Here is an 18,293-nt window from a genome sequence, read left to right on the forward strand (position 1 = left end):
AAATTATATTATTATGATCCATACTTTCTTTTGTAATAGACGCCATGTTTTATCTACACTTCACGCAAAAAAACCGCACCTTACTTATATTACTGATAATTGTTTTTATTTTTGCTGTATGTTTGTTAGTGCAACGTGGTCAGATCTATGGAATATTTATAAATCTTTCCTTATTGTACACACTATAAAGTTCAACGGTTGACAATCCCAAGCGTTCTGCAGTCAGCAATTCACTAGCCAAATAGTCGTTCCCAAAACTGCTAAGTTAAAATGACCGACATGGCGTCAATCGAGAGATAATTATGACGTTGAGTGACAATGCTCTCGCGTCGATTTTGCACTCAATCAAACAATAAATTGTTATAAGAAACATGGTTCGTAGTGTGCGTTTACGTTCATCTGCGTAAAAAGTGACAATAAATTAATGACGGATTGTACAGCACCCCTTGCGAAAACTTATAAGAATTAAAATTTTCATATATTTTTTAACGCGCTCGCTAGTGACGACGTTTGATCTAAACTCACACTAAGCACTCAGATCTCAAATGAATACTCACTTTCTTCCATCATCCCTCTGGGCTGCGGGCACTGTATGGAGTCATACTCCGTCCGCCCATACTGCGCCGAGTAGATGGCGACTCTTGAGTGTGGGTTACAACTGAGATGAAGGACGTCGTTCTCACAGCCGACTTTACTCCGGAATTCATCTATGGGAGAAAAAACTTGTAAATACAAAGCTGATTAACCTCTAAACTACACAGTTATCAGTGGTTAGGTTGAATATAAATCAAAATTAAATTAAGTACTTGAGATAGTAAAAATGTGAGATGGATTTTTTTTACTTAACTAGGATACCTACATTATTGTCCGACATGGATTATTAAATCTTGTGTCTGTGTGCTTCGTGGTGTCGTAGATATGATTAATACTCGATGTACGGGTAAAACGTAAATAATTTAATTATTTACAAATTCGAGTCGTGAAAATTAAAGTGGGAAATCTAGAATCAACAGCGAGAGAAAAAACAAAAGAACATCGATATAGGTCATCGAGAAAAGAACGCAGTTTTCTTGGTGGCCAGTGACGCGCGGCTAAGGAGGCGGCTGTGTGAGGCCGCACTTGCTTTTTCTCTAATTTAATACATAGATCAATAATTGGTTGGCAGAAATAATTGACAATAGCAAGTAACTACTTTAGTTTTTTATGTCACATGTTTTAATTTTTACCAGCCATAAAAATAAGTACGTAGTAATAGATAGTTGAAACAAAAGGTTTTATCAAAAAAATATTTTACTTTGTAGCCACTGGTCGCGTTGGACTTATTTGGAAATCCATATAGATATTTTGGTGCATTCACCAGTATGGATATTTATGAGGTTTTGTTTGTGACACGCAGTTTGGCTTGGCGTTTGCACATATTTTAGAATGCTCGGATAAATAAATTTAACGCTTTATGCAGTCACGGCGATGCTCAAGTGCTTATATTTTCGAGGGTTTGTGTGGATTGTTTATTTAGTGTTAGAGATAACAAATCGAGTCTCTTTTAACTATGCATCTATAACGTAGGTTTTAATTTTCATCGGACATCGACATTCATTTGTTTTTCGTGCGCTTTTAATTCATTCGATCGACGTTTGTCTTTTGTTTTCTAATAGATACAGAATGTATTCTAAATTTTAAATAGCGAAATATTTTTTTATTTGTACTGTATTATATGCCAGTCAAGACATTTGCCAAGATCCTTGTGAAGATGCACAAAAGTGAAACTAACTAACTAGAACTAGAGTAACTAATGTGCAAAGTTTTCAAGCATTCTGTAGCGACATAACTCCTCAACTTTGTTGTGCTATCTTTGCAAAAAAAATGCATAATGCGTATGAATGAAGTCATAATTGCAAAGAGGCGTGGTACATTGTATAAACGTGTACATACAGATTTAGACATCATGTACATAATATGTGAATGATTAACTCATGAATCATTACATTGTATATAACAACTGTCTACAGCATTTTTGCGCACGGGTTATGCATAGCTTATTTTTATTGCTTTATGACCTAGAATTAAGAATAACAACAAAAAATTGTTCTGAATTTGCTTTTATGTGTAAAAAATAGAAAAATTCATATCAATGAATGTATGAAACATGAACATAGAGATGATTCAATTTGTTGCCAAATATATTTTTTTCTTTCTTTCTTTCATTCTTTCTAACTATTAAAACATACCAAACATCTATTTAAGATTCATTCTCACAAGAGAAAATTTAAAATAGAATCCAAATATTTATTAAAAATGAAAAGTTCTAATTTCCTGTCACGTTCCATAGAAGATTTTTCGCATAAAAATCTAACCCTATCATGCTTTCAGTATACTGGCCTTGGTAACGTCGTCTCTCAAATCTCACTATATTTTGATGAAAGCGTGCCCCTTGTTCTTGCGAATAAGCCCCCATAATTATTTATAAATATATCCCAATGAGAATGGGACGTGCATCTTTAGAGACATTCTACTATGAAGATGGAAAATTCAAATCGCTATAACATCTTAAAAAGCAAATATTTTCGATTTGTAATCGCACTTTTTTATATAAATTTGCTTATATAATCAGAATATAATAAGTAAAATCCATGCGCATTTATTTTTTGTTGACCGGTGTAATTTGAATTTACAGAATTATTAAACAGTGAATTAGTGTAAAATTATGTCAGTATCATAATACTGCCTTAAGAACGAAGCGAACCACTACAATATCAACCGGGAAACGGATCGTAACCGTATCAACTCGAGGCGGTCAGTATTTTTTGTAGTTAAAAACTCCGTAGTGCAACGCAAACTTATCGGTACCGCAACATAAACGCCTCGCGGCAAAAGGCGATACGGTGTTGATCCTTAAATTTAAAATACATTACGAGTATTAGGTATACTTACAAGGACGGCATTTGTAGGCGACTTCCACGAACCTCCTCGACCCGGGGCAGGGGTCGACCCCGAAAGCCTTGGGACTCGTGTGAAACTTGCATTGCCGCTTCTTCTGGCACGCTTCCACCACCGTCTGCAACAAGGAATACTAGACTTCTTAATTAGTATGTCTGTTCAGGGAAGAATGGACTCTAAAGAAAAATTAAAGGAATATTGGGCCTATAGGTTAGCTTAGCTCAGTCAGTGCCTGGGTATGAGAGCGGCACGTGGAGGATGATTTTGAGAAGTCAAACATCAGTGAGACTTCATATTTGTACTCTGCCTCGTTTAATAAACCTTCGGCCTGATCATCACTAACCATCAGGTGAGATACAGGCCAAGAGCTTCCTCGTTGTGAATAAAAAAAAAATCAACGCTCCCGTACCTCAGGCAGTGACTGAGTTATGTTGAAAATATATATTTCCCCACAATTTTAATAAACAATGTCAATTTTTATTCTGGTCTAGCAGAATTAGATCGTAGATAGAAACAAGATCCTTTTCATTTTCAAATACAATATTACATCTTGACTAAAAAGCATATCCAGAGCCTACGGTGATCAAAATAATATGTTTTCACTAATATAATCTTTTTGTATTGTCTACTCTTATAACATTCCTATGAGTTCGATTAAATAGAGTTCTTTATTGAATGATATAACTTACTTACTCTTCCTTTACAACATAAAAAATCCTATGACAATGTTTTCTTTTTACCTACTTCAATTATATTCTATAATAATAGGCATCGCCAAATCACGATTTCATATCCCTATACGCCTACTCGGTTCGAAAAAGGAGTCTAAATGTATTTGACCTACCCACAAAAGCAATCAGATTATGAAGATGGCAAAGAACCAGACAACAAAACCTATTATACCTCCCATATAATTTCATGGTGGCGGCATTAGTTCTTATAATACACAATAATAATAATACTTAATAGGTTCCCAAGCATAGATCGAACATGTTCGATGTTTATAGTCGCTTCTCTTGGGCTGGTTTTACGACTAGTGTTGGCAGATAGGTACGACCGAAACGGGACGTCCCAGTTTTATGATCACTCGTTCGGAGTAATAATAAGGAATGGAGCCAAAAATATCACGCCACTTTTCCATAATGTAGAGAGTGTCTGCGGCTATTCTGTACAGTTTCTGTGCCAGTAAAATACAATTTCCCCACAAACCTACGAATAAATTAGGCAGCCGTAGACGATAAATCTTGATCTTCACTCAAGGCCGCAGGATAGCAGCAATTTGTACCTTTCAACAATTGCCTGAATATTAATAATATTCTTCATTTTCTCGTCTGTGGAATCTGATTGCAAGTAATCAGGACTGTGTACAGTCTTCGCCAATAATACTTGGAAATGTTGTTGATAATGAAAGTCATTTAATTTGACTAAAACGGTCATGGATTGCTTTGGGATCTCGACAAAATTTCGTTTTGATATCAAATAGAGTTTAATTCATAGGAAATCCAGATTAATTTGCCTTATTTTATTATTTATTTATGCTCATTGTATACTTTATACTATTTAACACATGCCTGCAGTTTTCTTTTTGGTATAAAAATCTGTTTATGACTGCTTTATTCGGCATGTGTTAGGAGTTAGCCACTATAGTCTAGGGATAAAAGGTCCTATCGAATCGGCTTAGACCACTGTGTTATTGTCCCCTAATCTTAGATTAACACTCAATTAGGCGTAGACAAACAGTCGACGTTTCCCTAATCGCGCACTTTATTTTTTGCCGTATTAACAGCGACATAACGCAGCACTTTTTGTCCCATTTCCTGCTGTACCAGCAACACTGCTCACGACTCATTTTCTGATATGTTTAGGCAACAAGCCAGTTTTATAGCTGGCTGTCGATCTTTATGTCACCCCTCTAATCTTCGTAAACATGAAGAATGAGTTTACAGATTGCATGTTTGTGGGGCATGGTTTTATTATGTAAGCGTCAATACGGCGTTTTGTCAAGAATGCGTTATTAGATTGGACCAAGATTTGCTGAGCTTTTATAGAACGAATTTCAAACACAGCTCCGCGCGGCGAAAATTTGATTTGTTGCAATATTTCGGGATAGCGTCAGGCTGTCGTGCAAAATAATAAACAGGCGTACACATCTTCCTTTTTTTCATTTTACTAACTTTGCTGGTTTTTAGATTTTGAAATTAAAATTACATAAGTACTATAGAGAGATTGCCAGTTTTTCATTTTTATGAATACAATGCCTTTTACTTATAAATAGGCAAATACTATCAGTGATGGAATTAGTCGAAAAAATTATCACTTCACGAGATTTATTGCAACAATATCTATTTTAACGGTAAATAATATTTACCCTCCCGACGTTTCGGCTCGGTTGCACGAGTCATGGTGTATTATTTACCGTTAAAATAGATATTGTTGCAATAAATCCCGTGAAGTGATAATTTTATAGTAAAAAATGCAACATAATAGTTTAAAATATTATATAGTCGAAAAAAGTAGAGGATAAGGTTTATTTTTTACAAAAATTTCTGCTTTGCAAATTCACTTATTTTATTATTGAGATCTTAATAAAGAAGCAATAAGAGTATAGTATAGCAAAAGCCCTTTATACATTTTTCCAGGTCCGTATTTTTCATGTACTCTTTCTTATCTGTTACTAAGGTTTAAAAGACATTATAATTATCATAATAAAGTTGGCAACACCACACACGACCCTGTCCAAAACATAAACTTGTCTTGCTGACGTTACTACGATCATAAGGCACCATATTTCGCTTGTAATCTTGCGAAATAGGACAAAAACCCTCTTATATCTCCAGAAAGCCGTATGAGTTGACTGGTAAGCTCCGAGCTACGTGTAGAGGGAATTAAAAAGTACATAAAACAGGTTGTAAGAATGCTTTATTTTACTCCTGCCCGTTTTCACCATCAATTCCTAATTTTTAAGTGAGCCTTATGGTAACACATAAGAAGGATTTTGTTTTCATAGGGGTCACTTAAAAATTAGGGATTAATGATGAAAACAGGCATCCGTGACGCAATGGAGGGCCAATTACCTTCCATTAGTAAACTTGTCAACATCAGGTCTTATTCACAAACAATACTTGCTTAAGTGAAGCAGCAAATCGAACGCACAGCATTGAATAGAGCTCTGTGATTGGTTTGTGTTTCACCCTGTGCGTCCACGAGCACTGTGAGACCTCATAGTCATGTTTGTGAATACGAGCGTTAGTCTCTAGTACAAGAGGTATGATGTTCCTATATTTACCAGAAGATAATGAAGGAATTTATAACTTTGTTTTTTTTAAGATAAAAAGGTACAGTTTAACTACTACTACTACTTATAAATTGTTACCGCAAAACTTATCCCATCAAAAACAATACTTGTCAAAAAAACCAAGTCTCGCAACTCAGTTGTTCTACGGTAAAAAGTTGTGAGATCCATGTAATACCAAGTCCAGGCCAGGAAATCTTTAACGTTTTACATAAATTATTGACTTGGCCATCGCACTAAATATTTTAATTTACACGTGTTTTCATGCGATGGCCAAGTCAATATATTTATGTAAAACGTTAAAGATTTCCTGGCCTGGACTTGGTATTACATGGATCTCACAACTTTTTACCGTAGAACAACTGAGTTGCGAGACTTGGTTTTTTTGACAAGTATTGTTTTTGATGGGATCTCATTTCTTTTTGTATTTTGTAGACAGCAGTTATGTATCTAGAAAACTGGACCGAAATTGAAAAATTTTACTCGACTTGGCGGTTGCACTACCGTGCCCCCAAATCTCATTTCTTTTTGTATTTTGTAGACAGCAGTTATGTATCTAGAAAACTGGACCGAAATTGAAAAATTTTACTCGACTTGGCGGTTGCACTACCGTGCCCCCAAATCTCATTTCTTTTTGTATTTTGTAGACAGCAGTTATGTATCTAGAAAACTGGACCGAAATTGAAAAATTTTACTCGACTTGGCGGTTGCACTACCGTGCCCCCAAATATTTTAGTTTTTCCTTGATTCATACACCAAACACTACTTATATTCCAAATTTGAAGCTTCTAGGTCATCTAGAAGTGCCTTAGAGTTTTGATGATCGGTGAGTCAGTGAGTCAGTGAGTCAGTGAGTGACAAAATTAAGTAACTTTGACCCGTTATAATTCTTAAAGTACTGGTTCAAATTGAATGAAATTTTAAATATACCGTGTCTTTACAATGCCTGCATAGCTAATGAAAATTCAGCCTTCTAGTTTTATCCACAACGAAGTTACAGGCAGTCGAAAATGGCCTGAATTGCTTCGAGAAAAGGATGGTACGGCCGTGCCGCTTTTTTGCTCGACTTGGTGGGGGCACTGCCGTGCCCCCAGATAATAAAAATAGAAAACTCAAACCTTATACGATCAAATACGTAACATTAAGGTACGAATAAAGTCTAAGTAAAGTAACTTCAGTCTCTAATTAAAGCCATTCTCTATCACATTCACCCTGTATTGTACGATTGTACCTCAGAATAATTAATTTCGCCAACTCCAGACAACTTTCTGTAACTGCCCGAGCTGTATCTCAAATGAGAGACCTCCTGAGAACTTCTGGACGTAATTTTTCTTTCATAAAATATCACCCGTACGTTTGTATCTCCATATTTTAGTTAAAGCCTTCTTTTATTCTTAAATGCTCCCTTTGCCTTAACAATTTCGTTTTTATGTGAGCAATTTGCGTTTGATATATTTCACCAGGTATGTTATACAGGGTGGATATCAAATTGACTCTTTTTATATGAGCAGTTTCCAAACCACCAAAAGCTGGATTGAGTACAGACGACAGCACATCAAGCTGTACATTTTTGTTGCAAAATCGTCCCTATTTTAACTACATAAGATCGCATAGTATGTAGCTTGAGGCGATTTTGGCTTTACCTACCTATAATTATAAAATTGTAGGAATAGCATCAAGCAAAAATATTAAGCTATAGCCATAGAACGCAGTCTTCATTAACTAAGTTTTAGAATCAATAAATCCCTTTTATACTGCCTTGAAATGAAATACTAATCTTAATTTCTCGACATTCAATTGTTATTTGCTTAATTTAAGTAAATAACTGCTCTGTTCTTGCGCCATCGCTTTCATCTGGAGTAGCGTATGCTTAAAGTATTTGTTGCCACCCTATATCATATCTCCACCACAATAACTTTGTAAAATATTGCATCTATTGCGTTTAATGTGAACACAAATGTGTTTTATATGTTTTTGTTTACATTTCTTTCGTTAAATACTCATATTATCTGAATTTACATAATAATATTGTTTTATACATTTTCGGGAAACTGTACTTATTTAATCGGATTATAAATGCCTGCTAATCTGCTCTGTTTTTCCAAGCATGAATTAAACAATATTGTAGAGCTTTGATATGACTACGTAAAACCTATGGTGCCAAACTGTCAACCCAACTTCAAAGATGAAGAGGGCTCCGCAATAATGTTTTCTTCCATATCTACTACATACTTTCGTACTACACTCAACATCAAATAAATCGCACCTTCCGCGACGCGAACTTTAAAGATTTTCTTCTGACACAATCATGGTGCCCCAACAATATTGGTGTTATTTGAAAGCCCAATAAATAAAGTTAAAGAAAAACACATTTAATTTTTTTATAAACAATTAACATGTACCATAAATGTGACTTGAAAAAAGGCCTCACTTTGAGCTCACCTATGGGCCCAAGTAGACCAATTTTTGTGGTTATAAAACCAAATAATGATCTTACGTGTCCTTTTTAACAGATGGATAGCAATTAATTCCAATTTAACAGTTTTATAGCCATAAAAGTTGGCCCGAGCGTAAATACCTATTTTTTTAAGAAGTGACTCTGGATCCTTCTGAAGACACATTTTTGGGGTAAAAACCTTTCCTTTAATGAAATGAAGTTTAGAACTAGGCTTTAAAATGGTACCAATGTTGGTGGGAAGTGGGGATGCATACGTTTGATAAGTGCTTGTCGCGGGAGGTGCGATTTATTTGATGCCGAATGTATTTACGTCTAATACGTACGCCTATATTTTGGCTTTGGAATATGAAAGTATAACATTTTTAGGAAAGCGAAAATAGTATCTCAAACGGTTCTTCAAGTAAAAATATGCTAAATATTTGTCTAGCGCTGCGGGCAGTGACACACTTTATAAATAACCATCTAAAGATCTCCCTAAACCAGTTGGCAATGTAGACTCTATCCTCTATTTGCCTCTGCTATAAGGTCCTTCTCCCGCAATGGTGACAATATCCTAATAATTATCAAATCTTGACTTGGACTCTAATTTAACGCCCGTATTCACAAACGATGCTTGCTTAAATGAAGCAGCAAATTGAACGTACAGAGTTGAATAGAGCTCTGTAATCGGCTCGTGTGTAACCCTGTGAGACCTCATAGTAATGGAGTGAATCGTTCGTTCGTTCGTTTCAGCTGAAAGACGTCCACTGCTGAACAAAGGCCTCCCCCAAGGATTTCTCAAAGTCCGGTCCTGCGCCGCTCGCATCCAGGCGCCTCCCGCGACCTTAACCAGATCATGGAGAATCATTCATCAGAGAATGGAGTGAATACGGGCATAAGAAACAAACTAACCTGTAAAGCACTAGGCCATGCACAGGACGTGTCTCCCACCACTTCGACGGCCACCGGCTGGTACTCAGCCAGCTCTGATGCACAGGAACTCTGGGACGCCGACGCGCCGTACTGCGCCACTTGGATGCTGATGGTGGTCCCTCTAGGGCAGATGAGGGTCACCATCTCCTCGTCGCAGGCAGCCTTTTGGTGGGTGCGGAGGGTGCCGAGAAGGAGTTCTGTGGGAGAAACAAAATGTGGATATGAGAAGACTAAACCATATTCTAGGACTGTATAAGTAACATCTAATGAGGAGTACTATTTTTTTTTTGAAGGGACGCGCGTTTGTAGCTTGAGGAACTTTTCCAGCTTCACCGGGCAGAGTGGCTAGTACAGAAGGTACTCTGGCCGTTTGGCGATCGTCGGTGCGCGTGCCGACGAGGCCGAGTGTGGGCTTCGGCACTGTCGGTCGCTCCCAATCGAGGAGTACTATTTCACTTAAACAACACCTTTTATAGTTTTAGTGCATAACTCAGTCAGTGCCAGAGGTATGGGAGCAGCATGGGAGGGGTGACATTGACATTATGACGCGACAGAGCATACAAATCTGAAGCATAATCTGAAGTCTCACTGACGTTTGACGTCTCAAAAACAACCTCCCGTGCCCGCTCCCTTAACTCAGGACTGAGCTAAGCGCTAAACCTATAAATCTACATTTTGCGACATAGTATCAGACAAGGTTTTGAATCAATCTGTCTCACAGAAGACATGGTGTAATAGTTTATCCGAATCAGATCTGGTTATAGCAATGCATTAGACCGTTGACAAAGGAAGAAATATCAACAAAAATCATAAGTAAAAAAATAGTGCAGAGATTTCTAAATTAAGATTAAGGCTGGGTTGCACCCTCTTACTTTAACTTTGACAAACGTCAAAAATCTGTCAAACTCCATACAAAAAGCACCGGTTATCGTCATAGTTACTGTCAAAGTTAGGTAGTGCAACTCAGCCTTAATAGAGGCCACTTATCGCTCTGCAATTTTCCAAGAAAAAACGCAATAAAGTGAATCAATTTCAACTAGAAACGTGTGGTGAAAACTTTACAGCGTCTCAAACTTATTTAAATTCTGAGCAACCTTTCAACCATTTATTATCATTTTAATATGAGCTCAAAAACTTTTTGAATTCAAAACCTGACTCTAGAACAATTTAACACAAAATCTAATTTCATACTTTTGGAACTATTGGACTTTTCAGTACCCTTTTACAGCTAAAAGTCAATCAAAGGTTATAAACGTTTTATAAGGCCCAGAACAGACGGTGAAACGCAACTGTAACTGCTAGTTACTTTTGAGTTGCATCTAAGTTTCTGCCATAGCGTCCGTTGAGAGACCACACATAACGCGACCAGTTTGAAACATTCAGTTTCAGTTTCATTCATCAGAATCATCAGAAAGTTGCAGTTTCATTGCAGTTGCGTTTCACCGTCTGTTCTGGGCCTAACAGTACAGTTCTTGCAACTCACGAAGGCGAGTGATCTTTACTTTTGTGTGTACGTACGTGTACATGCACACAACGATAGATACTGTCAAAACTTTTGTAAAACGAACAGTAGCGAGCCACCACACATGTAAAGCTCACTCGCCTTCGTGAATTCCAACAACTATCTTATTAATATCCTCCTGAGACCCCCGGTGTCACTCGTGACACTTGAGTATATATTTTTTTTACAGCGCCATTTATTGGTATTTATGAAAATTAACCCATTAACGCCCGCCGTACAATAATTTGTACACAACTTTAAGTTACGATAAATCTGATTTAGAGGGTATTTTAACTCTGGAAATAATTCCAATCGGTAAACGAAGGTCTATGCATTACATCCTAAGATGAAACAGAACATAATTATAAAATCATAAGGGGGTATTTTACGATTACGTTTCAGTGATTTTTTCGTATCTCCTAGTGGATAGTTGACAATTTTTTATACAAGGTTTAAGTTACACAAAATACCGAATAAGTTGTTAGTGTATTAGCTAACAACATATCCTAATAAAAAATACATAAAAATGTTCATTTCATGGAAAGTTTTTTATGCTATAACTCCCAAAGTGATGCTGTACTAACTTTAGTACAATGGGCGCTTGACATGTTACGTAAAATAGTAAAATAATGACATTATTATTAGAGTGTTTACTATGCTCCATCCTCAGATCAGACCCTGGATATCATCCAAGACCAGAGTACTTGTCAATACCAATCAAATGAGTCAAAACTCGACAGAGTTACATCGTTTAGTCACAGAGTTTCTATGGCTACTTTCCGTCTCCATCATCAGATCAGCTCCATGACCTCATTATATTAAAGTCTCATCTGAGTTACATGTCTATGCAAAATTTTAGCTCAATCGGTTGGCAGGAAGTAGCTCTAATTCAGCTTCCAAGATTTTACTCAAACATACATTCACACATTTATTGCAAGTTAAATTAAAGTTTGTTATAACAAGTTCAATAAAAGCTGTTAAAAAGTAAATCTTATACGATTCTAAACAATTGCAGATTAATTTGAAACTAAAAACACCTATTTTACCATACCTGAAGTAATTAAAATATTAATTAATTCAAGCCCGTTTTAATGTCTTTGAAACCCGTAGTGTCACTGGTGACACCCCCCATTTTGGCGTATGTAGGGGGGCTAGATTTTTTTTCGCATTTTTTGTTAGTTGTACATATGAATCTTAGCCTGCCTTCCAAAATTCAAGACAATCCGACAATTTTTAGGGGTCTGGGTCTCAGGAGGATATGTAACTAGCTTTTTCCTGCGGCTTCACCCGCGTGAAATTTAGTTTGTCACAAATCGTCATAAATTATAGCCTATATGATAATCTGGGTTATAAACAATAATACTGTAAAGTTTCATCAAAATCCGTTCAATAATTTTTGCGTGAAAGAGTAACAAACATCTAGACATCCAGACATCCAAACTTTCGCATTTATAATATTAAGTAGGATAACGAAGAGTTAGTGAGTCTTTCCGACTTTTATTTGACACTATCATAACATAACCCTTTCACGACGCCCCTTTGTGTACATTACGCCATGATAACACCCAAGAATAGGTCAAACAAAACGTGTTGTTGACACATTATGTCAAGTGACGTCACACGTTAACGTCACCGATGACAGTGAGTGGAAAGCATTGACCTTGCTCAATATTTGCGGGAATAATAATGTATTGATCTTTGTACCGTGTTTTTCCTGTTATTTTTTCTTGTGAAATGTTTACCAAAGAAACGAATATCTAATTTGAAAGATTTTGTTTACATACGTTATGGGAAAAAATCATTTACAAGACTACTTGGGATTTGCACATATCCAGTTTCAATTAAATAATGATATTAAAATGCTTACCTACCTCAACGTATTTTATTATTATGACTAGTTGACACAGCGAACTTAGTACCGCCTATGTTCATTAGAAATAATGGATTCTAATGCTGAAAGAATTTTTCAATTCTGTCCAGCAGTTTTGGAGCCTATTCATTACAAAAACAATCAAATCATTCTTCTTTAAAATTCATAATACTAGTGTAGATTAACATAGTCGGCTAAATAAACCCAATTTTAAGAAAAACAAATCTCCCGCATATTTTGTTTAACTTTCCCGCCAAGACGAGCAAAATGTTATTTTACCTATTACAAACTAAACAAAAGAATAACGATAGAACAGAACAAAACAAAACATAATCGATTACTTCCAAGTCTCCACACGTGAACTTCTCGCTTTTTCTCGACTTAAAAATGAACGATCGCCGTTTTATACCCCAAGAGACTAATTAAGTTCTAGAAAAAATAGGCATATTGATACATTGCGCCTATCGGGACTCGGTGGTCGATTTATCAATTATAAACGTCAGTAACCACTAATCCTAACCACAAAGACCGCAATAGACGTTTCTGGATTCCATTTGTTGGAACTGCAAAATTTCCATTATTGGGAAATTATTTCCATATCTACTGTTTTGGATCAAATTGCATCGGTTTGATCTCTGCCTATGTTTAGATGCGGGTGAATATTTCATAAACTTTAAGGGTTATAAAACATTTTTGTATTTGACAATTTCAACCTTCGTCAGTTTTAGTAGGTATAGGTCACGCAACGAGACTTGAGGCCATCAACACAAGCAAAGATTTATATCTGTATACGCTGTCTGCGTAGTCAGGCTGACAAGTGCTTTCTGTCTCACTTGCAGATATTTAACTGAACAACTTATTTAATGTGTAATGTATTGTTTGTGTTCAGTGCAATAAATTACATCAGTGTGTGTATGTACATAAATTTGCCTAAACTTTCGTCGAGCGACCTATAATTGCAAAACATAAATGCAAACACTTGCACTAACTATTAACTATTTGATCCTCACTATGTTTATCTGATATAATCTATAGCAATAAAAATCTCCTAAGCTTCACTATTACCAAGATAAGTGCTTAAAAACGCTGTGGAGCAATTTTTATAGCTTACTAAAGCTTTTTCATAACAATCGCTGGGATTTTATGGTAAGTGCCGTATTAATTAGTATAGAACCATAAAACTTTAAAACTTAGCTAATAAAACTTTTGTTTATACTATAAACTTTACAGCCGGCTCCGCGTGTGAGGCCTCACATTCACACCACGTGTTAACGTTAAAATGAGAGATAAAGGACGTCACATTTTTTCCGTAAAAAAATTGTTTTTATTTTTGATACATAAGAAAATATATTTCATAAAAATAAAGCCCTAAAGTATTGAAGTACAATATTATTACAAGAAACAAACAAAAAATCAACCGATTTTGATGAAATTTGGGACAGAGATAGTTTTTGTCCCGGTTTTTTAAACAGGGACGCGCGCCATAATGTTTTTCTGTGACATACAAAATTCCACGCGGGTGAAGCCGCGGGCGGAAAGCTAGTATAAAATATTAGATCGTTATTTTTTCAAAGAGTAATCCAATATTTGAACGCGAATATAAAATACATCTCCTGGAAAAATTATACACTAAAAACTTACTTTATTTATCTTTACCGAATTATCAATGAATAAGAAATAATACAGAAAAGCAGTCTACCTACGGGAACGAAAGTTTATTAATACCAACAAACCATAAATAACTGTTTCGAGCATCTCTTCAAGATGTCTCGGTTTTCAAGTTATGTCTTCATTCATTACTTATTTATAGTCCAACATCTCAATGGCAGACGAGTGCCTGCCTCTTTAGAAAACTTTTGAATACCTTAATGGAATATTTTATCCACTTGGGTATAACGTAGTTTGATAGTAGTAGTAAATAATACCACAGAATAATAATAAGTACTACGTACAGAAGTTTTACTTCGCGAAGGTATTTAAAAAAATGTATGCTCAATGTCATTAACAATATGGTGTAATTTAGCCTGTCTCAAGAGTCAAGCACCATTTTGTTGACAAAAGTCAGTGATCGGCACTGCGCCGAAGCTATAGGGCTGACTTCGGTAAAATGATGTGACGTGAGGTGCCAAACTGCGGAAAATGGCGGAGGAAATACATGATTTAGCATGAATTATCATGAATAATATTAACTACTTATTCACCTCTCAGTGTCTTGAGGCAACTTAAAAAATTACATTCTGTGTTTTTATTATTATTTAGGCAGTTAAATACTGCACAGTACACCATTTTTTTTATTTTCTTCCATCATACACAAGAATACGTGTGCGTGAGTCAATGTTCGCTCGTATGTGAGGCCTTGTCGAATAGTATCCTGTAGGTGGGCCATCGTGCGTGTTTTGTTTTCGATGTAAACTCGCGGAGATGAACAGGCCTGGTAATACTACAAGTCTTTGTGTTTACTATATTTTACGGTTAACTGAATTACACAGGACTTATCTTATAAAAAAATGCCTACCTTACTACAGTAAAGAACCAAACTGATTAACATCTTACACCCCGCGATTTACAATGGAGAAACTCAAAAATATTAGTATGAAGATTGTAACTTAATTAATTCAATCTGGCAAAAATACTAAATCAATCGGCAGAAATTACATTTTACAGATAACTAAAACTAAAAAACTAGCATCTATAAGAGTTGTTATTTTAGAACAAAAATGTGTTTTATGTGTTGTCAACACATAAAACACATTTTTGTTGTTTGTTTTTGTACATTATAAAAGCTAGCCTCGTACTCACATCGTTCCACACATGGTTAAAGCTTAAAACTAAGACGTTAACAGTCTTGTCACCTCATTACCACTGGAGTGGCATTCCTGCGACAAGTGATGGATTATCCACGACGCGTGCTCATCAAGCCACCTCCGAACTTCAGCTTGAGGTGTACTCATTATTAATTTTCCGACTCATGTGGTTACCACGCTTGGCAACTTTGATCACTCTACTAGCACTATTAGCAGATGAGTATACACTTATCACCTTTGCTGCGGCAGTAACTTTCTAATACTTTCCATTCCTTCGGTACAAGGTCAATAAACCTGGTATTAAAACTTACATTGTGGCGGCACAAGGCTTAAAGACCTTGTAATATTTAAGATATATTAATTTTATTTTTGGCTTCATGTTAATAGATATTGTGTTTTATTTCTTTGAATATTAATAATAATGCACTTATTGACATACACCTGAAGGCGTTCGTGAATAACTTGTTTAGTATAAAAATTATAGCTATATTCAAAATACAAGGCTTATGCACCCTGTGCCGCACTGAAGTAGGGAAGTCTGGTGGGTATTCTAGGGATGTGAAATACAAATATCGATAGTTTAAATTAAGTTTTAATAAAAATTTAAAAAAGTAACAAACAAAGATGTTTTAATAATTTAGTCTAAATATTTTACAAATAAGACATACGTGCATAAATACTTAAATAAGCTATATTTAAAGAAAACATATTATTTAATAACATTTAGTTACAACTTCAAATGTTTGTCACGAAAAACTATTTAAATTAGCAATAAATCGTGTAGCAAATTAAAATATAATCAATTTGCAGTTTTGATTTTGTTTGTTTCTCTTGACGCCATGTCGACATGTGCGTTTCTTACGAATGCGAGGCAACACTGGCTGCACGAAGCTAGCGTGGGGTGCGGTACCAGGTGCGCAGGGTACAAGGTGCTTCGACCTGGTTTCGCATGGTGAAGACATTTTATTACTTCCGTGCGGTACCAGGTCTAAAAACCTGGTATTAAGGTAGGTACATCATTGGATTCTATTTTAAGAATACATCATAGATATATATTCATCACTTTCCTACACCGGACCCAATTGAAGTTATGCCTTTCGCACGACAAGGAAGACTATAATTTTCTTAGCCGCACGGTAAGCGAGACGTACACAAGGTCTATAGACCTGGTTTCGCACTCAACGTGTTATACAGCATTTTGTATTTTAAGTAACCACGTGTCTTTACTTATTTCAACTGTATTTGCTGTAGTGGAATACTGGGGAGGGGATATTAATATTGATAGTCTCTATTGTCCTCCGAATAATAATGTAGAGACGTCATATTTTATGAATTTCACTAATTCTATTCTTAAGCGTAGTGCATGACAGCATATAATTTAATGACTTGTTAAATTTAAAAAATTGCATGTATATTACTGTGTAATAAACTGGACGTGCTTTAAGAAGAGTTACACAGTTAGGAAACTGCTTTAATTAATAACGAAGATAAAAACTTTAAGGCACACAATGAATTTTTACTACTTACTTCGGCCTAATTAGGATTAGATATCGCGATAATATTCATTTAATTTGGTCTCATAACTATCTAGTTTCAGTAAAAAAACTTGAGCATCACTTATCTAGATCCGACAAAGTTAGGGTTATTGTCAAATCGGCAGATCAACTCGTTATCGCCAACAGCCGGTCGGACTCACAAGGACAGATCGCTCCCAAGACGCGTGTTCATCAAGTCACCTCTCATTATTGCTGAGCACCGCACACGGTACGCTAACCTCACTCTAAGGCTGGGTTGCACCATCTTACTTTTACTTTAACAAACGTCAATAATCTGTCAAACTTCATACAAAAACCACCCGTTAACGTTTATAGTTACGGTTAAAACAAGGTGGTGCAACTCAGCCTAACTCTTCCAATAACATGGTACAAGTTTGGAATATGAACGTGTTGGTACTTCTGGCTTGGTTGTCTCCCTTTATGCCAAATACATCTTGTTTCCTTACTGTTTATACAGGCTGTAAACGATAAGTGATCTCATTCAATTATTTCTTATTTATACAAGATATCTTGAAAATCTTTTTACTGATCCTGAGAGTGCTTCACGAGCTCCAAACGGTATTAAATGTTTCTAGCTTCAAACAACATTAGAAATGTTTCCACCCTGTATAGCATTGCAGTTGATATAGCTGCATTATTGTGATTGATTTTCCTATACAAATTGTCATCCTGAATGCAATCTAAATATAGTTTACAATTTTTCAGCCTAGTTTATAGGTCAATGTAAAAAAGCTTTTGTGACGCATTGTGTTAAGTTATGGATGTTCTTCATATTTCAATATTGTATAAATTGTTGGTAAACCAATAAATAAATCTGTTTTCTATCTGCGTAAGAGCATTGTATTTTGATAAACATTATCACTCCGGAAATATGTGTCCTCTATTATGAGCTACAGATACACTGAGAGCTATATTTCAGTGTGTTTCTGTAAACTAAAATCGAACGGTAGAGTAAATAAATAT

At 35.8% G+C, this 18,293-nt stretch overlaps 1 protein-coding gene across 1 annotated transcript in view; it reads right to left on the bottom strand.

The window, feature by feature from the left end:
* Nucleotides 1-557: 557 nt before the first annotated feature.
* The window catches only part of LOC114352865 (protein eva-1 homolog C-like), a gene marked incomplete at its 3' end in the record, with an annotated part of 55,215 nt that continues 37,479 nt past the window's right edge, over nt 558-18,293 (bottom strand). Inside the window, exons 3-5 of the mRNA XM_028304612.1 lie at nt 9,579-9,796; nt 2,932-3,070; nt 558-707 (exon numbers count right to left, since the gene is read on the bottom strand). Coding sequence (XP_028160413.1) covers nt 558-707; nt 2,932-3,070; nt 9,579-9,796 — 507 coding nt within the window. The remainder of the gene's footprint in view (nt 708-2,931; nt 3,071-9,578; nt 9,797-18,293) is intronic.

The sequence above is a fragment of the Ostrinia furnacalis genome, unplaced genomic scaffold, assembly GCF_004193835.3.
Source record: "Ostrinia furnacalis isolate ACB-3 unplaced genomic scaffold, ASM419383v2 OfSCF0154, whole genome shotgun sequence".
NCBI classification, from domain to species: Eukaryota; Metazoa; Arthropoda; class Insecta; order Lepidoptera; family Crambidae; genus Ostrinia; species Ostrinia furnacalis.